The sequence below is a fragment of the Aptenodytes patagonicus genome, chromosome 1 (assembly GCF_965638725.1).
Source record: "Aptenodytes patagonicus chromosome 1, bAptPat1.pri.cur, whole genome shotgun sequence".
NCBI classification, from domain to species: domain Eukaryota; kingdom Metazoa; phylum Chordata; class Aves; order Sphenisciformes; family Spheniscidae; genus Aptenodytes; species Aptenodytes patagonicus.
In genome coordinates this window covers 138335760-138354460 of record NC_134949.1, presented here as the reverse complement: position 1 = coordinate 138354460, position 18701 = coordinate 138335760, and the positions used below count along the sequence as shown (strand labels likewise).

General features: G+C 45.7%; 1 protein-coding gene across 7 annotated transcripts in view; it reads left to right on the top strand.

The window, feature by feature from the left end:
- Positions 1-15228: 15228 nt before the first annotated feature.
- CNKSR2 (connector enhancer of kinase suppressor of Ras 2) overlaps positions 15229-18701 on the top strand; it is a 235770-nt gene continuing 232297 nt past the window's right edge. For all 7 annotated transcript variants that reach the window (XM_076356481.1, XM_076356466.1, XM_076356473.1 and 4 more), the window contains exon 1: positions 15229-15617. In XM_076356481.1, the coding sequence (XP_076212596.1) occupies positions 15554-15617 (64 nt within the window). In that variant the 5' untranslated portion in view covers positions 15229-15553. The remainder of the gene's footprint in view (positions 15618-18701) is intronic.

Here is an 18701-nt window from a genome sequence, read left to right as displayed (position 1 = left end):
GTTATTGCTCCTACTTATATGCAAAGTGTCTAAGCAAGCATAGCTGAGTGCTCCATGCCAGCTGCATGTCAGCCATGTGGAGCTCTTCTAATGGGTGCTTCCCCCAACCTTTGCACGTGTTTTAAGAAGTTAAACTCCCGAAGACAGAAAGGGAACTAATTGAAAGAGTTCAGAGAAATCTGTCTCCTTTCTGTGCACCTTTTCCGAATTTGTCCCAAGGGCACTGGACCCACTTCTTTCTTTTACATGAAAAAGGTGCAAGAATGGCAATGTGCACCAAAAAAGACCATGGCAGACTAAAACTGACATCAAGCTTTAGTAAGAGTGCTGCTTTCCAGCCCTCACCTCTATCAAATTCCTCAGGAAGACAAGCTACAAGTTGTTCTGTTGCACCTTATCTACAAAATGCCCTTCAACACTCAGAGGAGAAATACTTCTTGATACACTGCTTCTGGTTTAATTTTAATGTTTAGCATTGTATCGTATTTCCTACCATTTAAAAATATGGGAAGTAATAAAGAGAAAAAAGGAAAAAAAAAGGAACAGCAATAAACGCAAACTGATTCATAGCTGAGGTATCAGCCTATTGCCCAAACTGTCTGGCACGCGTTTGATGTACAGGACGGTGAGAAAAATCTCATAACAGCTATTTCATTTGTGCGCTCCTAAATAGGGCAAGAATATTCAGGGGATGTGCATCACCACTAAATAATTCACTCATTGCAGGTCTTGTTCTATGGAGCACGAAGGTAATACTGCCTTGATCTCTTTTGGTGCAGACTGACATCAGCCATGGTTCCCCACCTGTGGCAGGAGTGCCGCTGGCATCACACAAACCACTTCCAAGGCCGTAGCCAGGCAGCCTCCCTCTTCCTATATGGATGCTAATTTGAATTGCCCAGGAACCGCCCGCTCAAAGGCTATTACTCCTAGCTGTTTATGCAGGCATCCACCCCGTGGCTCAACTCGGGCCATGACTGCCTGCGTGCCCTGACGGATCCCAGTCGCCGCCACTGCTGAGCCTATTTGCAGACACCCGGGCTTTGACAGACCGAGGTGGTGGGAGGGTGGGCTGTAGGGCTGCTGCCCCAGTGTGAGAGTACGTGGTAGGAGAAGATGTGGACGGCAGGGGTAGAGCCAATATTTGGTGTCACCACCCATGACGCCTGCCCAATCTGGACGTGAGGAGCCGTACCATACAGCAACGATTTCAGAGTGCCTTTCGGTGACTGCTTGGAAAATAATTTAGAGGAGAATGGTAAAATCTATACCTCTATATGACTCTGCTTGCTACACAGCTCCATATTTGCATTGCCTTTCAGGAAGTTTTACATTTGCTGTGTAACCTAGAGGGGAAAAAATCCAAACCTGTCTCCTTTGGACGGAAAAGTCTAAGCTCCATGGATACTGTTGCTGTAATACATCTTCATAACTGTAGCTGGACTCTAGATTCCCTGTGAAAACAGACCTTTGATGAGAAAATCTGACTTTTTTGGAAGCTCTAGAATTATATCAAGAAAATTATAGAATATTAAAATTATATCAAGGATTATAGAATATTAGAATTATATCAAGAAAAGGACAGAGTGGCTTCACTTTTGCTAAATTAAACTCTAGGTGTCATTACTAAATCTTGCATCTCATAGTACATTTAGATTATTTAATATGAACACATAAAACATCTTAAACGACGCTAAGGTGTTGTGGGTGACCTCAAATTCAGCCTCTAAGGAAACACAAATATGCAGGGAACTTAAGCAAGAAAGAAAGCACCCACTTTCTGAACATTTTGTAATCAAGAGTCGGGGAGAGAAGGCAAAAATGTAAAAAAGAGAGGGGAGCTGAGACAGAACATGAAGAGTTAAAAAATATTTGTAGTCATACCAAATATTTGGAATAAGTAAAGACTTGTGAGTTCAGAAGTGTTGCATATCTTACTTCTTTACTTTTAGATTTCTTTACATGTCTGAGTCTCTGGAAAACTTATAAAAGCAAAGACTACTTGAAAACATACTTGCTAGCTACTTAACGTATACTTGCTGCATACTCTAACTGATACATTGGTTGAATGGATACACTTAATTTGTGAGGGAATCAAAATTTCGGGTGGGCCCTACGTGACCACATCTGAATTTCACCCCGAGTAGAGGCAACCGTGTGCACCCCCCTCCCGACTCCTGGTTCCCCTTGCGCCACAGAGGCATTGATGGGGCAGCAGGCCTGCGAAAGCATGGAGCAGTCAGGCTGCAGAGAGAACCCAATAGCTACAGAGACCAGACAGTCAATGATAAGGCTCAATAATTCACAGCCGTGCTCTCCCCCCCCGCCCCACGCACAGGAGGGGTGGGTTGCAAAGACCTCCTTCATGAGAGCAGCGAAGAGCCGCGTGCTCCGGTACAGCATCCCCCGCTGATGCGAGCCGGCCGCCTGGATGCCACACGGGGTCCAGCTTCGAAGAGAGGGTCGGCAGAGGGGGGCTGCCCAGCAGGCGCTTGGTCCTCCATCCCACACCGCGGGGGACTTTCTGCCCTGAGCATGCTGGGGGGCAGCAGCCTCTCCGCTCGCCCTCTCTGTCCACCGGTAAGTCAGGGCATCCTCCTGGGGATACCAGTGTTTTGTTGGGTTTCTCACTGTACCAAATCCTGTGAGATAAAAATCTTGGGAGTGTTGTGGGACAGTCTTTTGGGAACGTCTCTGGGAGTTATGGGCTTTCTTTCTGAAATGTCCAAAAGGGAGAAACAGCCTTGCAGTTACGAGGCTGGGAGCCAGGACTTTGGGTCTGCCAGCTGTGTGTGCCCCACAGGTTGCTTAGCCTTTGTGTGCCATATTTTCCACCTCCGCAGGAAGAGGATTATAAATATTTCAGAGGAACATTATACATTTTCTTGTATTAATACTCGTAGTGCCTGAGACCCCTGAATGAGAGACGCTGTATAAATATGAAGGCAGTGACAGGTGGTTATGTCAAGCACCAGGACAAACAGAGTGGAAAAGATTTTAGAGGCTAATCCCAAATACGCACAAGTGCTTGCGTGCAGGAAAAGAAAATCTCAGCTTGCTCAAGACATCGATGTACTTCTCGAGAGTTGGTGGGAATTAACGGAGTTACCCGTATGAATACCATGAAGCAATAAAGTCTGGAAACAGTTAAATGAGTCTGCCTGCTCCGTTCTGTGGCAGAAACATAAACTACATGCTGTCTAGATTCAAATGTCACGTTAAAATATTTGGTGCATAAATTTGTATATGTAGTTACAGAAAAATACTTCCGGAGTACAGGAATGTTAATTCACCGGTCAATCCTTCCCCACCATAGCATTCAAAAGAATTAACCTTCCTCCAGTACCAACTTCCTATTGAATATGTGATTGGCAAATGCTAATGTTATGAATTTTTTAACTCTTGTAAACTACTACGAGTGCCTTGAATTGGGTGCAAATGTACACAATCCTTTTTTACAGTCTGACATAATTTTCTCTGATGCTTTGAGCTCCTCTAAGTAGCCACTTGACTACAAATTATAACACACTTGACTTTTCATATATAAAGGGTAAATAGCTTGAGATATTTTGAAGCTTTATTTGAAGTGTGAACAGTGCACACACTGGATTACTATCAGTGGAAAAATAACCTTTGAAAAACTCCAGTGTTTTCTCACCATAAATGTTCTCTTTCCTCTTTTTACTCTCTGAAAACAAAATAAGAGAATAATACGTAACTTTATGGTTATACCACTGTATTTGCACGGTGTTTTGATACGTGTTTTTCTGTTGCAGTTGTTACTTTAGAAAGAGCTGACGTGACTGACAGAGACTTCTGACGCATTATGACGAAACGAACTAATTGACTTTTAGGAGAAAAAGAGCAGAGCAATTTATCCTAGTACTATGTATCTTTTTCTGGGCAGAAAGGTCATGATGACAAAGTAACAAAATTGAAAAATGATACAACTTTCAAAAACATGAAAAAAACCCATTGCTTTTCTTTTTGACAAGCTTGTGACAAATATGAGACTAAAACAAACCTCCAGATACTCGATATTAATAGGCAGTGATGAACGATGAGGTTCCTGCTCTCTCCTCACGTGCAAGGGTGTTCTGGGGAAAGCAATGCTACCTAAGTCAATACGCTACATTCCATCTTCCATACACTTAATGCTCACTTGCTTGGTGCTTTGAAGTTAATGGAGTTATTCTGGAGTTAATTGGGTTTAACTCAGAGGAAAATTGGACCCACTAGAACGAGCGCTAACACAAAAGGCTTCAGAAGCAGGCCTGCGTTGCTGGTCAGAGAGATTAACAGCGCAGAGGAAAAGGAGCTCTTGGAAAGAAAGAAGGGCAGGAGGGAGATGCAGAGGAAACTTGCCCACTCTTTTGAATTTGCAGCTGTATCACATGCTATGATGGGGAGGCACTCAGCACCACTCTCCACCGGTTCCAATCAAATATCTCCTTGGTTCTTCATCACAAAAGTGATGTGTGTGAGGTAGGATGAACAAAAGAGAACTATCTAAGTGGTTAGCACAGGTCTGAGCAGATGTGGGATAATGGTTACAGAGATCAGAACTAGTTAGTCATACCTGATGCCTCGAATTTACACATGCAACTGCACTAAAAAAAAATGGATCCAGAAAATACATTTTATTGCACGTTGTTTAAAAATCTCTCTCCAAGTTAAAAGATGACATAAATTCTAGCTTCTCATAGTAACATTGGATCGATTGGTCAAAATAATTTTTATGATCTCAAACCAAGAATGATGTCACCAGCTATACCCTAAATTCCTTCCACGGTTACTGCGTGCATTTGCATAGTAATTGCATTTACAGTACAGTATGCAAGCCCATATAAAGTGCCCAAATAAAATTCATTCCTAAGACTTTTATATCCTTCAAATACATGCATATTAACCAGCAAGGTTTTATCTTTCACGTACTGACTCATTTCCTTCTTCAGTAAATGATCACTGTGTAACCCATCGAGTTTCTCCTTGATTATTGGCACCTATAAGAAAGATTTCTTGCATTAACAATAGGACAGGTGCCATGGAGATTGGGATACATTCATGTCGCTTTATACATTTGTGAAGAATTTAGTCTGTAATTACTGGAGATGGTGATGGTAATTTTCTGCAGAGTGCAGAAGGACGTGTCAGATGTAAAACCTGCTCAACATTTTCCCCCGTTGAACTGTTACTCTTTCTCTCCTGGACTGAAAGGAAAAAAGAGGTGATTGATTGGTAATTTTTCAAATACATCACACTGAGTTCATCTTAGATTCATTGCTAGCATTGCCAGCAGGGAGTACATTTCCTCTCGATACGAACTATGGACAAAGGCCATACGTTTGGTTGTCTAAGGCATACTGCATGCTCTTGCTTAGCAAATACTGCTGCTGGCTGACAAAGCTCTTTCATCAAAACAAAGACGCATCATGGTCATTCAGGCCATGATGACCATTCAAGTCATCCTCAAATTACCTCTGAAGACTGGGGAAGCACTTGTGCCTCCTTCTCTACAGATTTTGTCTGTGAAACTACACAGGCAGCTTTCCTCTTCTCTTTGACACCTGAGTATAACTGCTAGCCTGCTACAGCTGCAGACTGGGTCTAAGTACCTGCAGTGTGAAGGTGACACATAGTGGGCGGATATGAAATGAGGCGGGTTGAGTGGGCAAGCAAGGACCAAAAAGGCTTTTGTCCCTCCCAGCATCGCCATCTGGCACAGCGTGTCACCCATGTCAAATGAACAGATCTGGTCAGGTGGCCATGGAGCTTCTGTAGGTAGACTGCACACGGTCCTGAAATGTTACCTTCAGATAAGGGTTTCAGTGAGGGTTTTTAGCTGTGGAATAATCATGGACTTTTCATTGCTATTGAGTTTTCCAGTAGTCAAGATTGACAAAAAAATATTTTTCATCTGGGGATGGTAGGAGACCAAGTCCATGGCTGCCATATGTTGACTTCCAGAGTGAACAGATGCAACCCAGTCAACTTAGAAATAACGTCAAGTCTGGAGAGGAAAATGTGAAATTCAGGCTGGTTCAAGAGACAGCAGCTGATCTGCAAAGAAAGGGAAAGTGTACAAATAAATCATTGTGGTGCCTCCAGACTCTGACCTGACCTTCAGCAGTCCCAATAGACTCATTCCAGACTATTTGCAAGATGACTTATTTCTAAAAAGCCGTATGACCACATTTGCACAATAGGAATTCACATCAGTGTAATGCATTATGCAAGCTCTGATATGAACCTGCGCACAGATGCAAGGCAGGTCTTAAATTTGATGCAGTTCCATTTTGGGTATGCAACCATGTACACCGCAGCAGTGCAAACATTAATATGTACCTATGCTACATACCTGCAGTTGAAAAGCTGTTTGAACAAATCTGGATCTGCTAGTGCAAAGTCCTCCAGTGTTGTTCAACACCATGAGAGGAAAGCTCTCTCTGGGACTCCCTCCTTCGAGAGACTGGAAGAGCCACAGATATTGACATCCTCTGGCTAAAATGCAGGACTCCTGTCCATCATTGCTTTCCCACTGTAATAACTTTAATAATAATAACTAAACTAGATGAATTATGTGCCTTCTCCTCCTGCCTGTGTTGAGCAAGAAGAGAACCAAAGATCAATATTAATTAGATTATGTAGTAGACTCATTTAATTCTCTAAAATGCTCAGAATACTACAGAGAAGAACACAATGGCAATGCCTCGGAAGATTAGATTAGATAGGTGTGATACCCAGCTGCCACTGGGATTAATAGAGTTTTTAAAATTGGGATGGTTAGAGGAATCTGAAATGAGTCCGTGGCTTGCATTTCTGCTGAGCAATTATTCAAACAGTGCCTGAGAGCTTTGGCAAAGTTTCTGATCTGTGACTCCTATTTCCTGACTTCCCAGTGCTCATCTTTGCCAACTACAGAAACAAAAGCTTCAGGAGATGGCAGGGCTGGGGCAGCACTCAGGATTAACAGTAGACTGTCTGAGTAGGAGGACGGCCAACTTTCAGGTGGGAATTTGAGGCTGTGAAGCTAGAGGGAGCTAACGAATGAGAGAAAATGTTTTTATCTGTAGTATGGTATTGACTACTTGTGCTCAGATCACCTCCAGGGCACCCCAGGGATTCTCCTTTGGGATTTATGACACCTCCAGAACACATCCTTGGTTGCTGGTTGCCAAAGTATAGGGATTGGGAGACCAGCTGGAGACCGTCCGGGCCCCTCTCCAGCCCTGGTTTCACTGCTGCAGGGAATGGATGCTGCCTGCCTTAGTCTGACATTGACACTCAAGTCAGAGTACAGCAGAGCATGAACCTGGAAAGCAATGCCAGAGCCTGTGGCATTAATGTAGGCTCCATTGTTAAGTCCACAGTAGTAAATCTATCAAGGTCTTGGAATATTTCCAGGCATGAGAATGCTTGTGCTACCAAACTGCTCCAATGTGCCCCGGCACAGCTTTGGGCTATGCCAGCTAACACCTCCCAAACAAGTCCCAAGCACAGTTTGGGTGTCAGCGTGGTCAGGAACCATTCAAAATATGCAGGCTGCATGCAGCCACTTGGTTTTGGAGGTAAAGGCTATTTAATGCTATGGACGTGAGCCATTCTGTAGTAGCTGAGACCAGTGCTAGCGAATGAGCCAGGTACCTTTAATTCAGCAGAGTGCAATTCATTAGCCCTAGTCCACCAAGGAACAAGAAAAGTAACAACAAAAAAGCTTTTGTTTAGCACTTGATCTGGGTACGTTTTGTGAGAAGCTTTCTTGCTTCTCTGATTAATTAAAGTTATTTTGACTCCTTCTCTGTGGCTTAATTCCTGCTGAGTCACTTTAGGTATTTCAAATCCATCCTGTCCAATCTATCTGCCTTCTTAAAATCCTTTTCTTCTAAAACCTGTCCATGTTTTGGATCTCTTGGCTTTGATGATAATATACTTACATTTTTCTCCCTTATTTCCTCCCCATTTCAATATTCTTCCATATCTTCTCACTTCACTGGTTTCTCACTCCCCACCCTTAATTCCAACTGTACCTACAGGCTGATCCATATATACATTTGCTTTCATCTCCTCTTACACTCCTTGTTTTTCCCAATTTCTTGTAATATTTTCTTCTCATTATTGTATTGCTTACTGTAGCGTATTCCCTGTCATTCCACTTCACTCCTTTTATAATGCCACCTTTTCACCTTGATCCATCATTTCTTTCTATACTGCTACTTTCCTTCATCATTACAATTTTTTGCACTTCCCTTGCAAAAAATATTCCTCATACGTCCCTTTAATAAAGCAATATTCCTTTGCCTTATCCTTGTTTCTTACTCTTTAACCAGGTCCAGCTGTAAACAGCAGTACTAAAGGAACATTAATGACATGGTGGTATAGAAAAGTTCAAACTGTGGCGCTGCTGTGGTATCTGAACACTTTACATACCTAAGTAAGTCTAACATGTACTCTGGTTAATACTGATCTGCAGGCGTCCTTTTGATTTGACCATCAGCCTGCCTAAATTCCCTTTGATTTCAATGTGACACCATAGGGACGGACCTTTAGGTCTATGCACAGTCCCAGTATAGCTCCAGGGAGAATGTGGGGACCAGAAGGGACAGCTCATAGGAGTAGGACCTTAGGTCACAAATTTCTCAAGCTGGAAACATGAAGCTTCATGTAAATGTATGAAATCTCAAATAACTGCTAATCACAGCAATATCAGGGCACATCAGGGCATATTTAATTGTAACATAGATACACTGCTTTATACCAGGAATATTTGAAAATATGTGTCTTTTTTCCTTTTCCCGTGAAATACTTTCGAAAGTAGTAAATGCTTCTTAAGGCTGGGAAATTCGGGACTATTTCAGTAACAATTTTTTGTTAAAACTACTTGGTTTTTGGGGAAGTTGTCAGGTGTGAGAAATAAAGCAAACCTGTCAAATTTCCCCGGTCATCAGGAGCCAAATTGCTCCTGCCCACTTCATCCACGAAAGCTGGCTGATAGGAAGTCTTGTGGCACTCGCAACTTATACTCTCTTTAATTTATTCAGAACAAATACTCTCCACGTGGGATAGAGCCCGTACAGCGCGAACAAAGGACACGCTACATTTAAGAGGCCATGTCTGACTTGGAAGACATATGGCAATACTTCCTGAAGTCAGAAATAAAATGTAGTACTTGTAATATGGCATGTAATACTTTCTGTACTCCATTAAATTACCAGGGAGACAGATTGTGCTTTTCTGAGTATACTGACAAATGTCCCTTCTCATTATGGTTTTGCCCTTTTTATATTACCATATCATTATTCTTTTTCTTTTGTGCTCCAGTGTGCAATTTACATGACTACATTCTTCGGCAATTCTAGAATATTGTTTTATTTTCAGGATTGCTTAGAAAACAATCCAATATTTATTATTCTTTCGCTAATACGAATTCATCAGTAAAAATATATACCTCGAGGGGAGCCACCCATTGCATTTAGCCAAGCCACCCAACCATTCCAAAGGTAATAAAATAGCATTTATAACCGGGAATAAACTGTGACATTTCTTTCTAACGAGATTTCTGAGCTGACTCTTGTTGGCAGCCATTTTACATTTGTGATGCTAATAATGAGTGGGAACCTGATGTTAATAATCAGTAGCTGTTTTCTTTTATAATCTTTTCCTAATAATTTTAGCACAGAAGCACACTTCCCTCGGGTTTCTTATTGTTTCAAGTGGGGCATTTGTGTCACGGTAGCTTAAATGCAGCCTTAGCCTAGCACGGTAGCTGAACAAACAAACAGCCTCCTCAAGTTTGTGCCTAAAAAAAGAAAACATAATACCACCTATGTGTATTTATTTTCACGAAGGAACAGAAAACTGTTCTTCTGAGATGGCAGCTCCCCCCGCACCTCCAACCGGGTGGCTAACGCTCCCAAAAAGCCCTCTGCATCTGCAGGGCCACATCCACCGCCCCTCTGCCGCTGGCTCACACCTTCCCCATGGCAGCATTGCTCTTTCCCCACGGCAGCATCGCATCGCAGTGAAGCTGCACCGAGAGCCTTGGCTGGGAGCAACTATGGGATGCAGAAAGACAAGAGCCCGCCACATTGCCAGGGATTCCTGTTCTTTTCAGCGACAAAAAATGAACCAGCCACTTGACTCCATATGGGAGGAAATGAGAAATGGATACAATTTGGTGCGGAGAAAAGATATGATCAGAGGAAAGATCTTTCCCCTCACTGCGGAAAAGGCTGGGTGAAATTCTTTGGCAGGCATCAATGTAGGAGGACACGTCAGATGGTCGGGGTGGTCCCTCCTGATCTTAAAAATCTATTAAGCCTTTGCACGTCCCCACAAACCTGGGGAACAGGGAGGTCTCAGCAGGCAATTACTTGAGTCCACTGTTCAAGAAAGGCAGTGGGACTCAAATTGTGTACAGAGCAGTTTCTTTTTTTATTTTAAATGAAGAAACCTAATTAAAATGATAGGAATTTCCTGGGGAAATTCTCAGCCTGTTCATTTTTTAAGAGCCTTTGTATTACAAAAGGTGTTTGAAGTCCTTGAATTTTTACCCTTTAGCCACCTTTAATCTAATTTCTAATCTCTTAATAGCCTTAATTGAGTTCTGAATACTTTAAATTATTAAACATCTTTGGGGGATTATGATTTGTATTTCTGATTATACAAAAACAATATCAATTGCACAAAAAAACCCCCCATGTCAAATTAAACCATTAGGGATGTAAGGCATATACTTTAAGGGCAAGATATTTGGCTTTGAAACACTATTTTAAAACACTTGTGCTTTCAGGCAGGTTGAAGGAGATGAGTGATGAGAAATGAGGAAACAGAAAGATCTCAGTGTAGGCCCTAAATTGAGTGTCATTGTCTTTTTGGCCTCTGTTGTATGGGTAGAAGCTGCCCATGGACGTGGAGTGAGCGACAGCCGGCTGCCAATGGGGCAGTGGGCCACGCAGCCCCCCACGGCACAGGCAGGAGAGCCGCCTGCTCCTCTCAGTTGTGATGGTGAAGGCCCTTCCAACCCCAGGGCCTTCACACCTTCCCGCTGCTCCAGTGGTGGGGACAACTGGTCAGTACAGTGTGTCCCTCTGAGTTGGCTTGGGTCTCCAACTGCATCTACGCCCCTTTGCTCCTCTAAATTCTCCTGATCTGCCCTGCCTCGACCCTCCTCAGAGGCTTAGTACCTCACTGCACCTCTGCTCTGCCATGGACACTCCTCCTCCTTTACTTGTCCACAGCCCCCTGGCACCAAGGCTATTTGTTATTTCCCTCCCCCTCCCCGTCATTCCCACTTCTCCTTGGAAGATGCCTGCCCTGGCAGGGACAGCAGTCCTTGCATTGACGAGGCATAGGCTCAGACACCACTCTGAAGGCAAAAAGACACCAGGGAACAGCGGACAGATGGCAGCCCTACCAGACAAAGAATGAACGCAGTGTCTTTATTCAAGGAGAGTAGCAACTTGCTTTACACGTTGTCCCAAGCTGTGGTGTAAAATACTCTCTAGTAACGCAGATACAGCATCCAAAGCAGATATTTCTAGCATGAGCTAATACCGTGGAATAGTTCAATTCTTATCAAATAAAGCCTCTCTTGTAAAACTCAGGAAATTATTTCCTACCAAAACACAAACAAGCTTTCTAAACTTGAAGAAAGTACCAGCTTTTTTACTTTGTTTGCTTGTTTTTTTAATGCAAGTGGGTTTATTAGACCTCAGCTTCAGTCAGTTAGTTTACCTCCGCTTGTTTTCATCTTCCTTCCTCTAGAAGAATTGGCTTTAATATCCAGCACCAGAAACAACATCTTTTGAGAACTAAATTCCTTTCCTTATCTTCAGGGCAAGATTTTAACTTGTCATCACTGAGCATCTTGTATGTTTTCTAGGGACCCTAGCAGAAAATCCATGAAGTTTCTGGGGAACCCACAGTTATGCTTGTTTCCATCACTGGTACCCACTGTAGAGTCTGGCTTCATATACATAAACCAAATGCCCACTCAATGGACCAGTGTTAGAGCTTGGATCTAATTCTGCCACCATTACTGAGGCTAAGCAGTGCTCTACTTCAGGAGCTGTCCTGTTGATTAAATAGGCACAAAAAGCATATTATTAGACATACTTGAACTATTTACGGGTATTATTTACAATTTGTATTGCTGTAGCAGCTACGATTGCCAGTTGAACTCTAGGGAGTTTTGTTTTTGACAATGTACCATGACAGAAAGGCAACAGCTTCTCCTGTGAGCTTGCAGGCTGAGATGCTGATCCAGGAGATGTGTGTGCCCAAACTTACCTGCTGCGGCTGTCCATCCATGCCCATGGATGTTCGGAGAATGGATATTCAAGCAGATACATAGTCTATACTGCTGGGTTCAGGCTTGTACTTCTGTTGCAAACTCATTCCTGTTCTTTCTATTTTTCTTTCAATATTGAATCTTACTGTGTACTTACTTTTACATTTACTAGCTAATAAATTGAGACTTACCTAACAAGGACATGTATATTTAGATATACTTTTTTAAACACAGTAATTTTTAATGCACTATATGGACCAGAGTAATTATAAAAGATGAGTTAGTACATAACCCTGCAGTTCAGCATCTGTGCAGAAGCCTGTCCCATATGCTTTACATAAAAGGCCTGACTCATGCAGGTGTGACGGCAAGAGGAGGGCCACTAAACTGAAAGATGAAAACAGCCAAAAGACTTTCATTAAAGCATTTTGGCTGAAACACTTTAGTTTAAGAAGGTCAGCATGAAAAGTCATTCAGCTCTCCTTTTGACTTCTTACCCTAGAAAGAGAGAACAATAATAAAATCAGGCAGCAATAAATTTAGAGCAAATTAAAAAAAATACTTTTATATAGCACATGTCCTGACTATAGAATTCATTGCCATAATAGGTCACCAAGTTAAATACCATGGCTGGATAATTTTATCGTCACTCATAATGAGCCAAATCCTCCCCACCATAGCCAAGCCAACGCTCTTCAGTGAGACTGAGACAAGAACATTCGCCTGAGTAAAATAGTGGGATTTACCCCAGTGTTTATGAGATGGCTATGCTCTGTGAGAAGAACAATAAAGGTAATTAGATCCCATGCTCAACACATCATCTGTTTACTGAAGTGGGGGAGTAAACTCACCCTTTTACCGTTCCATAATTCGCTAGAACCACTACAAAGGGGCTTTAAAAGTAATAGATACTGACTGCTGGGACAGTACTGGGTCACAGATGCTTTACTGAAAAACTCGCCCCAGCTACAAATTACCCTGTCAAGCTATAGGGATCCCAGTGCACTCTGTAATTATGAACTATAGGAGTTCATACATATGCACTGAGAACTTACTTCCCCTCTCCTCACCCATGAAGAACTTTTCAGCACGATGAGAATTACACAATGGTGTTATAAATTGTATGCCAGGTTTCAGTCTGATCTTGGGTATTTACTTCTAAACCTTTCAAACTACTGGTTTCTAATTAAAATTATGACACGCTCTTTCAACAACAATAACCCAGTATGTAAGAATCCTGCATACCTTTCAAACCTTTCATAAGGAAAAAGTCAGCCTTAATTTGCAAGTGAGGTTTATTGTTTCAGTGGCTTTAGGTAACGAAACCTCTTTAGAAGCAGACTGCCTCGTCAGTGTGCTGGCAGGAATGTGACACAGGAGACACATGTCTAGAGCCAAATTCATGGAAAGTTACAGCGTCAAAGCCCCAGTTTTCAGTAAAAAGAAGTTTCTTCTCACAGATAAGTACAACCTTTAAACTGAGGGTCAAGTCTAACTAGCGCTGCTAGGGAGACTCTTCCTGGGACTCCAGGGAGAGGCGTTACCGACCCTACGAGTGCCTTACTGGCCCTCATCGCTAGGACTTCAACCCCACGTACTGAAATGGGAGAGCTTCTGTCGCTGCCCATGCCATGCAAAGGGATGCCTTCGCCGTTGCCGCTTCAGGGCTGAGGGAATCCTCTTTTTTCTCACGTACAGATATTAAGTGTCAGCATCAGCAGCTGGTGTTCAGCAGCCGATACTGTCAGAGGGAACATCTCGATGGCCGTCGCCTCAGCCTTGGCAGGAGAAGCAGGGCGAACGCAAATGCAGGCAAAGCTGTGCACTGGCCAACTCACTAGCAGGAAAACACCCCTTAGTGGTATTTATCCTCCGCCTGGAGCTCCGGGGGGGCCGCCACCTCCTCAGAGCAGAGGCTCCTAGGAAGGGTGCCTGAAAAGCACCTACGGCCATCCTAGGAGGAATCGTTCTTTGCTTGGGAGGGACTCCTAAAAACAGACACTGTGGCACAGGGTCTGTGGGAATTGCCCCCTTGGGGTAGCCTCCCGGACCGTGCAGCCCAGGGGAACACAACCAGGAGAAGATGAACAGCTCCAGCAATGACGGTCCCCTGCAGGGACGGTGGATTTTTGCACCTGCAGCCGCCATACCTTGGTGGTGCAACACAGGGGACAGCGCAGTCGGAGGAGCCCCCTGCGGCGCCCTCTCCTCGCCGAGGTTGCCTAATTCCTGCCCCGATTCTGCCGGTTGACCTCACTCCAGTTTGCCCCATTACTGCACCCTCGGGGTGAGGCAGGCAAAATAACAAGGCGCAGCTCCTCTCCTCTCCCTCTCCTCCCCGGGCCGCCCGCAGACCCCGGCCGACGGCCGCCACCCCCATCTGCGCTGCCCGCCAGCACGGCTCCCTCGAGGCGTTCGGCGACACCGTCCACCACAGCCGTTTTACAGTCGGGCTTTTCTCAAAAAAAAAAAAAAAAAAAAAAAAAAAAAAAATTACCTTTCCCGCCCACGCAGCGATGCTTTTTTCAAGGGAAAAAAACAAACCCAAACGCCAGCTCGGTGCCGCTGGCTGCGCTCCCCCGCAGGCACCCCCCGCTGCCCCCGGCTCGGCGGGAGCAGGTGCTCGGCGCTGCCGCCGCCCCAGGCCCGCGCCTTCCCCCCCCCCCCCCCCGCCGGCGGCACCTTGCGAGTCATCCCGGCCCCCCCCGCTCCCCCGCCCCGGGCGGCCGTCGGGTGTCGCTTCCCATTTCACTTGGAGATATTTTCGGGTGGCAGGAGCCGCCTCGTCATTTCCGCCAGGAGAAAAAGAACCGGCGCGGGAGCCGCGGCCGCGGAGAGCCGCGGGAGCCGGCGGGCACAGCCGGGCGCAGCCGAGCCGAGCCATCCCCCCGCTTGCCGCTCCGCCGCCGCCGCCGCCCGGGGACCGACCCCTCGGCGGGGCCGGCAGCCGCCGCCGCTGCCCGCGGGTCCGCGGGGGCGGGAGGCGTCGGAGCGTGCCGTCGCCTCCTCCCCCTTCCTTCTCCTCCTCCTCCTCCTCCTCCTCCTCCTCCCCGCCGAGCCGGCAACATGAACTGAAATCCCCAGAGAGGCACAGAGGCGGCGAGCGAGCGAGCGGAGCGGAGCGGAGGCAAGCGGGGTTTTAGCGGCTCTCTTCTCCCGCCTCCGCCGCTCGGGCTCCGGGCAGCGCGGTCCCGCCGCGCCGCACAGCCTCGCCCCTCGCCCGGAGAGCGGCGGCCGCCCGAGCCCCGCGCCCCCGACCCCCCCATGGCCCTCATCATGGAGCCCGTCAGTAAGTGGTCGCCGAGCCAAGTCGTCGACTGGATGAAAGGTGAGGAGCGGCGCCGGGGCTGCGCGGTGCCCCTCTCCCGTCGCCCCCCATCCCCGCAGGTGCGGAGAGCTCCGCGGCTTCCCCCGCGCCGGGGTCCCGCCTGCCGGCACCGCCGGCTCCCCGCACGTTTCGGCTGGGGGGTGGGAAGGGAGGAGGGAGGCCGTCGGGGCCGCGCCGCCGGGGCGAGGGAGCCGCAGAGGGGGGGCGGCTGGAGACCCTCGGCGGCCCATAAAACCGGGGGGCGGGGGAAGGCTGTGCCCGGGGGAGCCCGGGATGCTCCCGAGCGGCGGCCGCGGTGTGGCGATGGGGCTGTACCCTCCCCCGCCAGCAGCGAGGGGATGCGAGGAGCGTGACGGGCTGCTCCCGGCAGATGCGGTGCGAAATGACTCGCGAAATAAAAGTTTAACATAACGTGGGCGCTCGCCCGTGCGGGGGGCACGGCTGCAACCGCGCCCCGCGGGCTGGGGTGGGGGGACGGGGCGGGCTCCGGGGGCGGCGGGGTCGGTGGGTCGGTCGGTCCGCGCCCTCGGGAGCGCCGGGGCTGCCGCGTCCCGTGTGCCCCCCCCCCGCCCCCCGCTGCCGTGAAACGGCCTCGCAGGGCGGAGGGCGGCCAGCCCGCTCCTCCGGCCGGGCCGAGGGCACCCACGCGTGGGGGGTCGCGATCCCCGCCTCCGGGGGCGGCATTTAAAGATCCGTGATTTACATGAGCCTGGAAGAGTCCGCTGGGCTGACGTGTGTTTGCACTGCTGCTCTGCTTCTCCCGCTCCCTCACCTGTCCTCCCCCAAAATAAAGTCTACTGAGAATAAAATTTGGACTTTCTGGAAATGCTTTTCTGTTATTCTGCGTGAACCGACATGGCTTTAACACTGTAATTTAAAAAGGTCTTTTCGTAGTGTTTGTGGGTTGGTTTTTTTGTTATTACCTTTAACTTAGGCTGCAGCTGTGTTTTGAATAAATCACCATCTAGTATTATGTATCTTTTTATAAAGATAGAATGACCGGATGGGTACAACTTTTGAACAACTGCTACATTGTGGGAGTTCTTTATAACATGCTGCGTGCTACTAATGTGACAGTTTCATCATCCTTTAAATTTCAGGCATATAGCATATGTTTTCAGTTATTCGATCCTGGCATTTATAGCTGTTGAGTTATAATTATGTTCAGTAACATACATAGTTTTGCTGTTTCTGAAGCATTCTCAATCCGTAGAATGATAATAATAATAATAAAAGAATGTGATACTTCATGTTCTAAGAAATTAGTAGATACTAATAAAAAACTTGAAGGAGCTACAGATGATCAGTATTAAACCGATCATCAACTTTCAACTTCAAAATGTTTTATTACAGCTATTTAGCTTCCAACATTTTTACTTCTGGAAAAAAAAAAAAGATCGTGTGGGAGTTTTTTCAAATCGATGTCTGAGATACCTCCCCCATATTTGGGGAATGCAGAAGAAATAATGAATTTGCAGATACTGCATTTTTAAAACACTTCAAAAATGTAATGCATCAAATACTTTTCATAAATGACAGGTGAAGTACATTGCATACTCTGCTTTTGTATGGCATCAATATAAAATCAGTTACTTAAAAACAACAGGCTGACTAAATTATAACATTAAAAATTGTGAGGCTGGATAAAGGTTTGTGGTTAGAAACCTGTGACTAACACACAGAGCTGTAGATCTGTTTTTAAAATTAATTATGTGAACTTTACAAAAAAAGCAGTTATTGCAATCATGCTTACCCTTTGGATTATGAAGCTTGCTTTTCAGTGTTTAATCTGTTTATTTTGGTGTGAATGCTCAATTGTTTCTCTGAAGTACTTTCATTTTTAATGAGCAAACACATATGTTGCTTCAATCTTTCATTTCTTCATTTTTGTCCTGGTTTCGGCTGGGATAGAGTTAATTTTCTTCCTAGTAGCTGGTACAGTGCTGTGCTTTGGATTTAGGATGAGAATATAACATTGATAACACACCGATGTTTTAGTTGTTGCCAAGTAGTGCTTACACTAGCCAAGGACTTTTCAGCTTCCCATGCTCTGCCGACTGAGAAGGCTGGAGGGGCACAAGAAGCCGGGAGGGGGCACAGCCGGGACAGCTGACCCAAACTGGCCCAAGGGATATTCCATACCATGTGACGTCATGCTCAGTACATAAACTGGGGGGAGTTGGCCGGGGGGCGGTGACCACTGCTTGGGGACGGGCTGGGCGTCGGTCGGCAGGTGGTGAGTGGTTGCATCACTAGTTTTTCCTGGGTTTTGTTCCTCTCTTTCTCTCTCTTGTTGTTTTCCTTTTCATTACATTATTATATTTTTATTAATTATTATTTTATTTCAATTATTAAACTGTTCTTATCTCAACCCACAAGTTTTCTTTTTTTGCTTACTTTCGATTCTGTCCCCCATCCCACTGGGGGGGAGCGAGCGAGCGAGCGAGCGGCTGTGTGGTGCTCAGTTGCCGGCTGGGGTTAAACCACGACAATTTTGTATTCTGAAGTGCAGATGAACCTTCATTTTCAGTGAGGTGCAACGATAAAGCACCTACCTTTGACTAGCACTGTTTGAGGAAAACCACCTAGATAGCCACTATAGTTTCAGAAGTTGAGCCTGGAAATGAGTAAGACCAGCAGCCGCGTGCAGGTCTGGTCCTAGCTGATGGATGCACACCTCCCAGAGTTTGGAGGAAGGACGGTGGTGGATAAGGGCAAGTGGTCTTGGCTGCAACAACTTCATTTTCCTCATGTATCACTTGTAGTATTGCAAACATTGTTATTGATATCTGGGTGAAAATATGTTGTTCTGCTGCTTTAAACACATTGTCTCCCACAAATCACATTTCTGAAAGTCTCTGTGTTTTAAGAGGTACCCAAGACAGTTCAATGAGTAAAACATGAACATGTCTTCGTCGTGAGAACTTTGGGGTGAGTGCATTAGTGGTCTCTGCATTAGCGGCAGTCAAGTCTGGTCTGCATAAATTACATTAAACTGGAAGATGCAAGAATATTTTGCTGACTTACTGGGGTTATTTTACAGAATTCTAAATGCTGAACTGGGTTTTAACCTCTTCCTTTAAG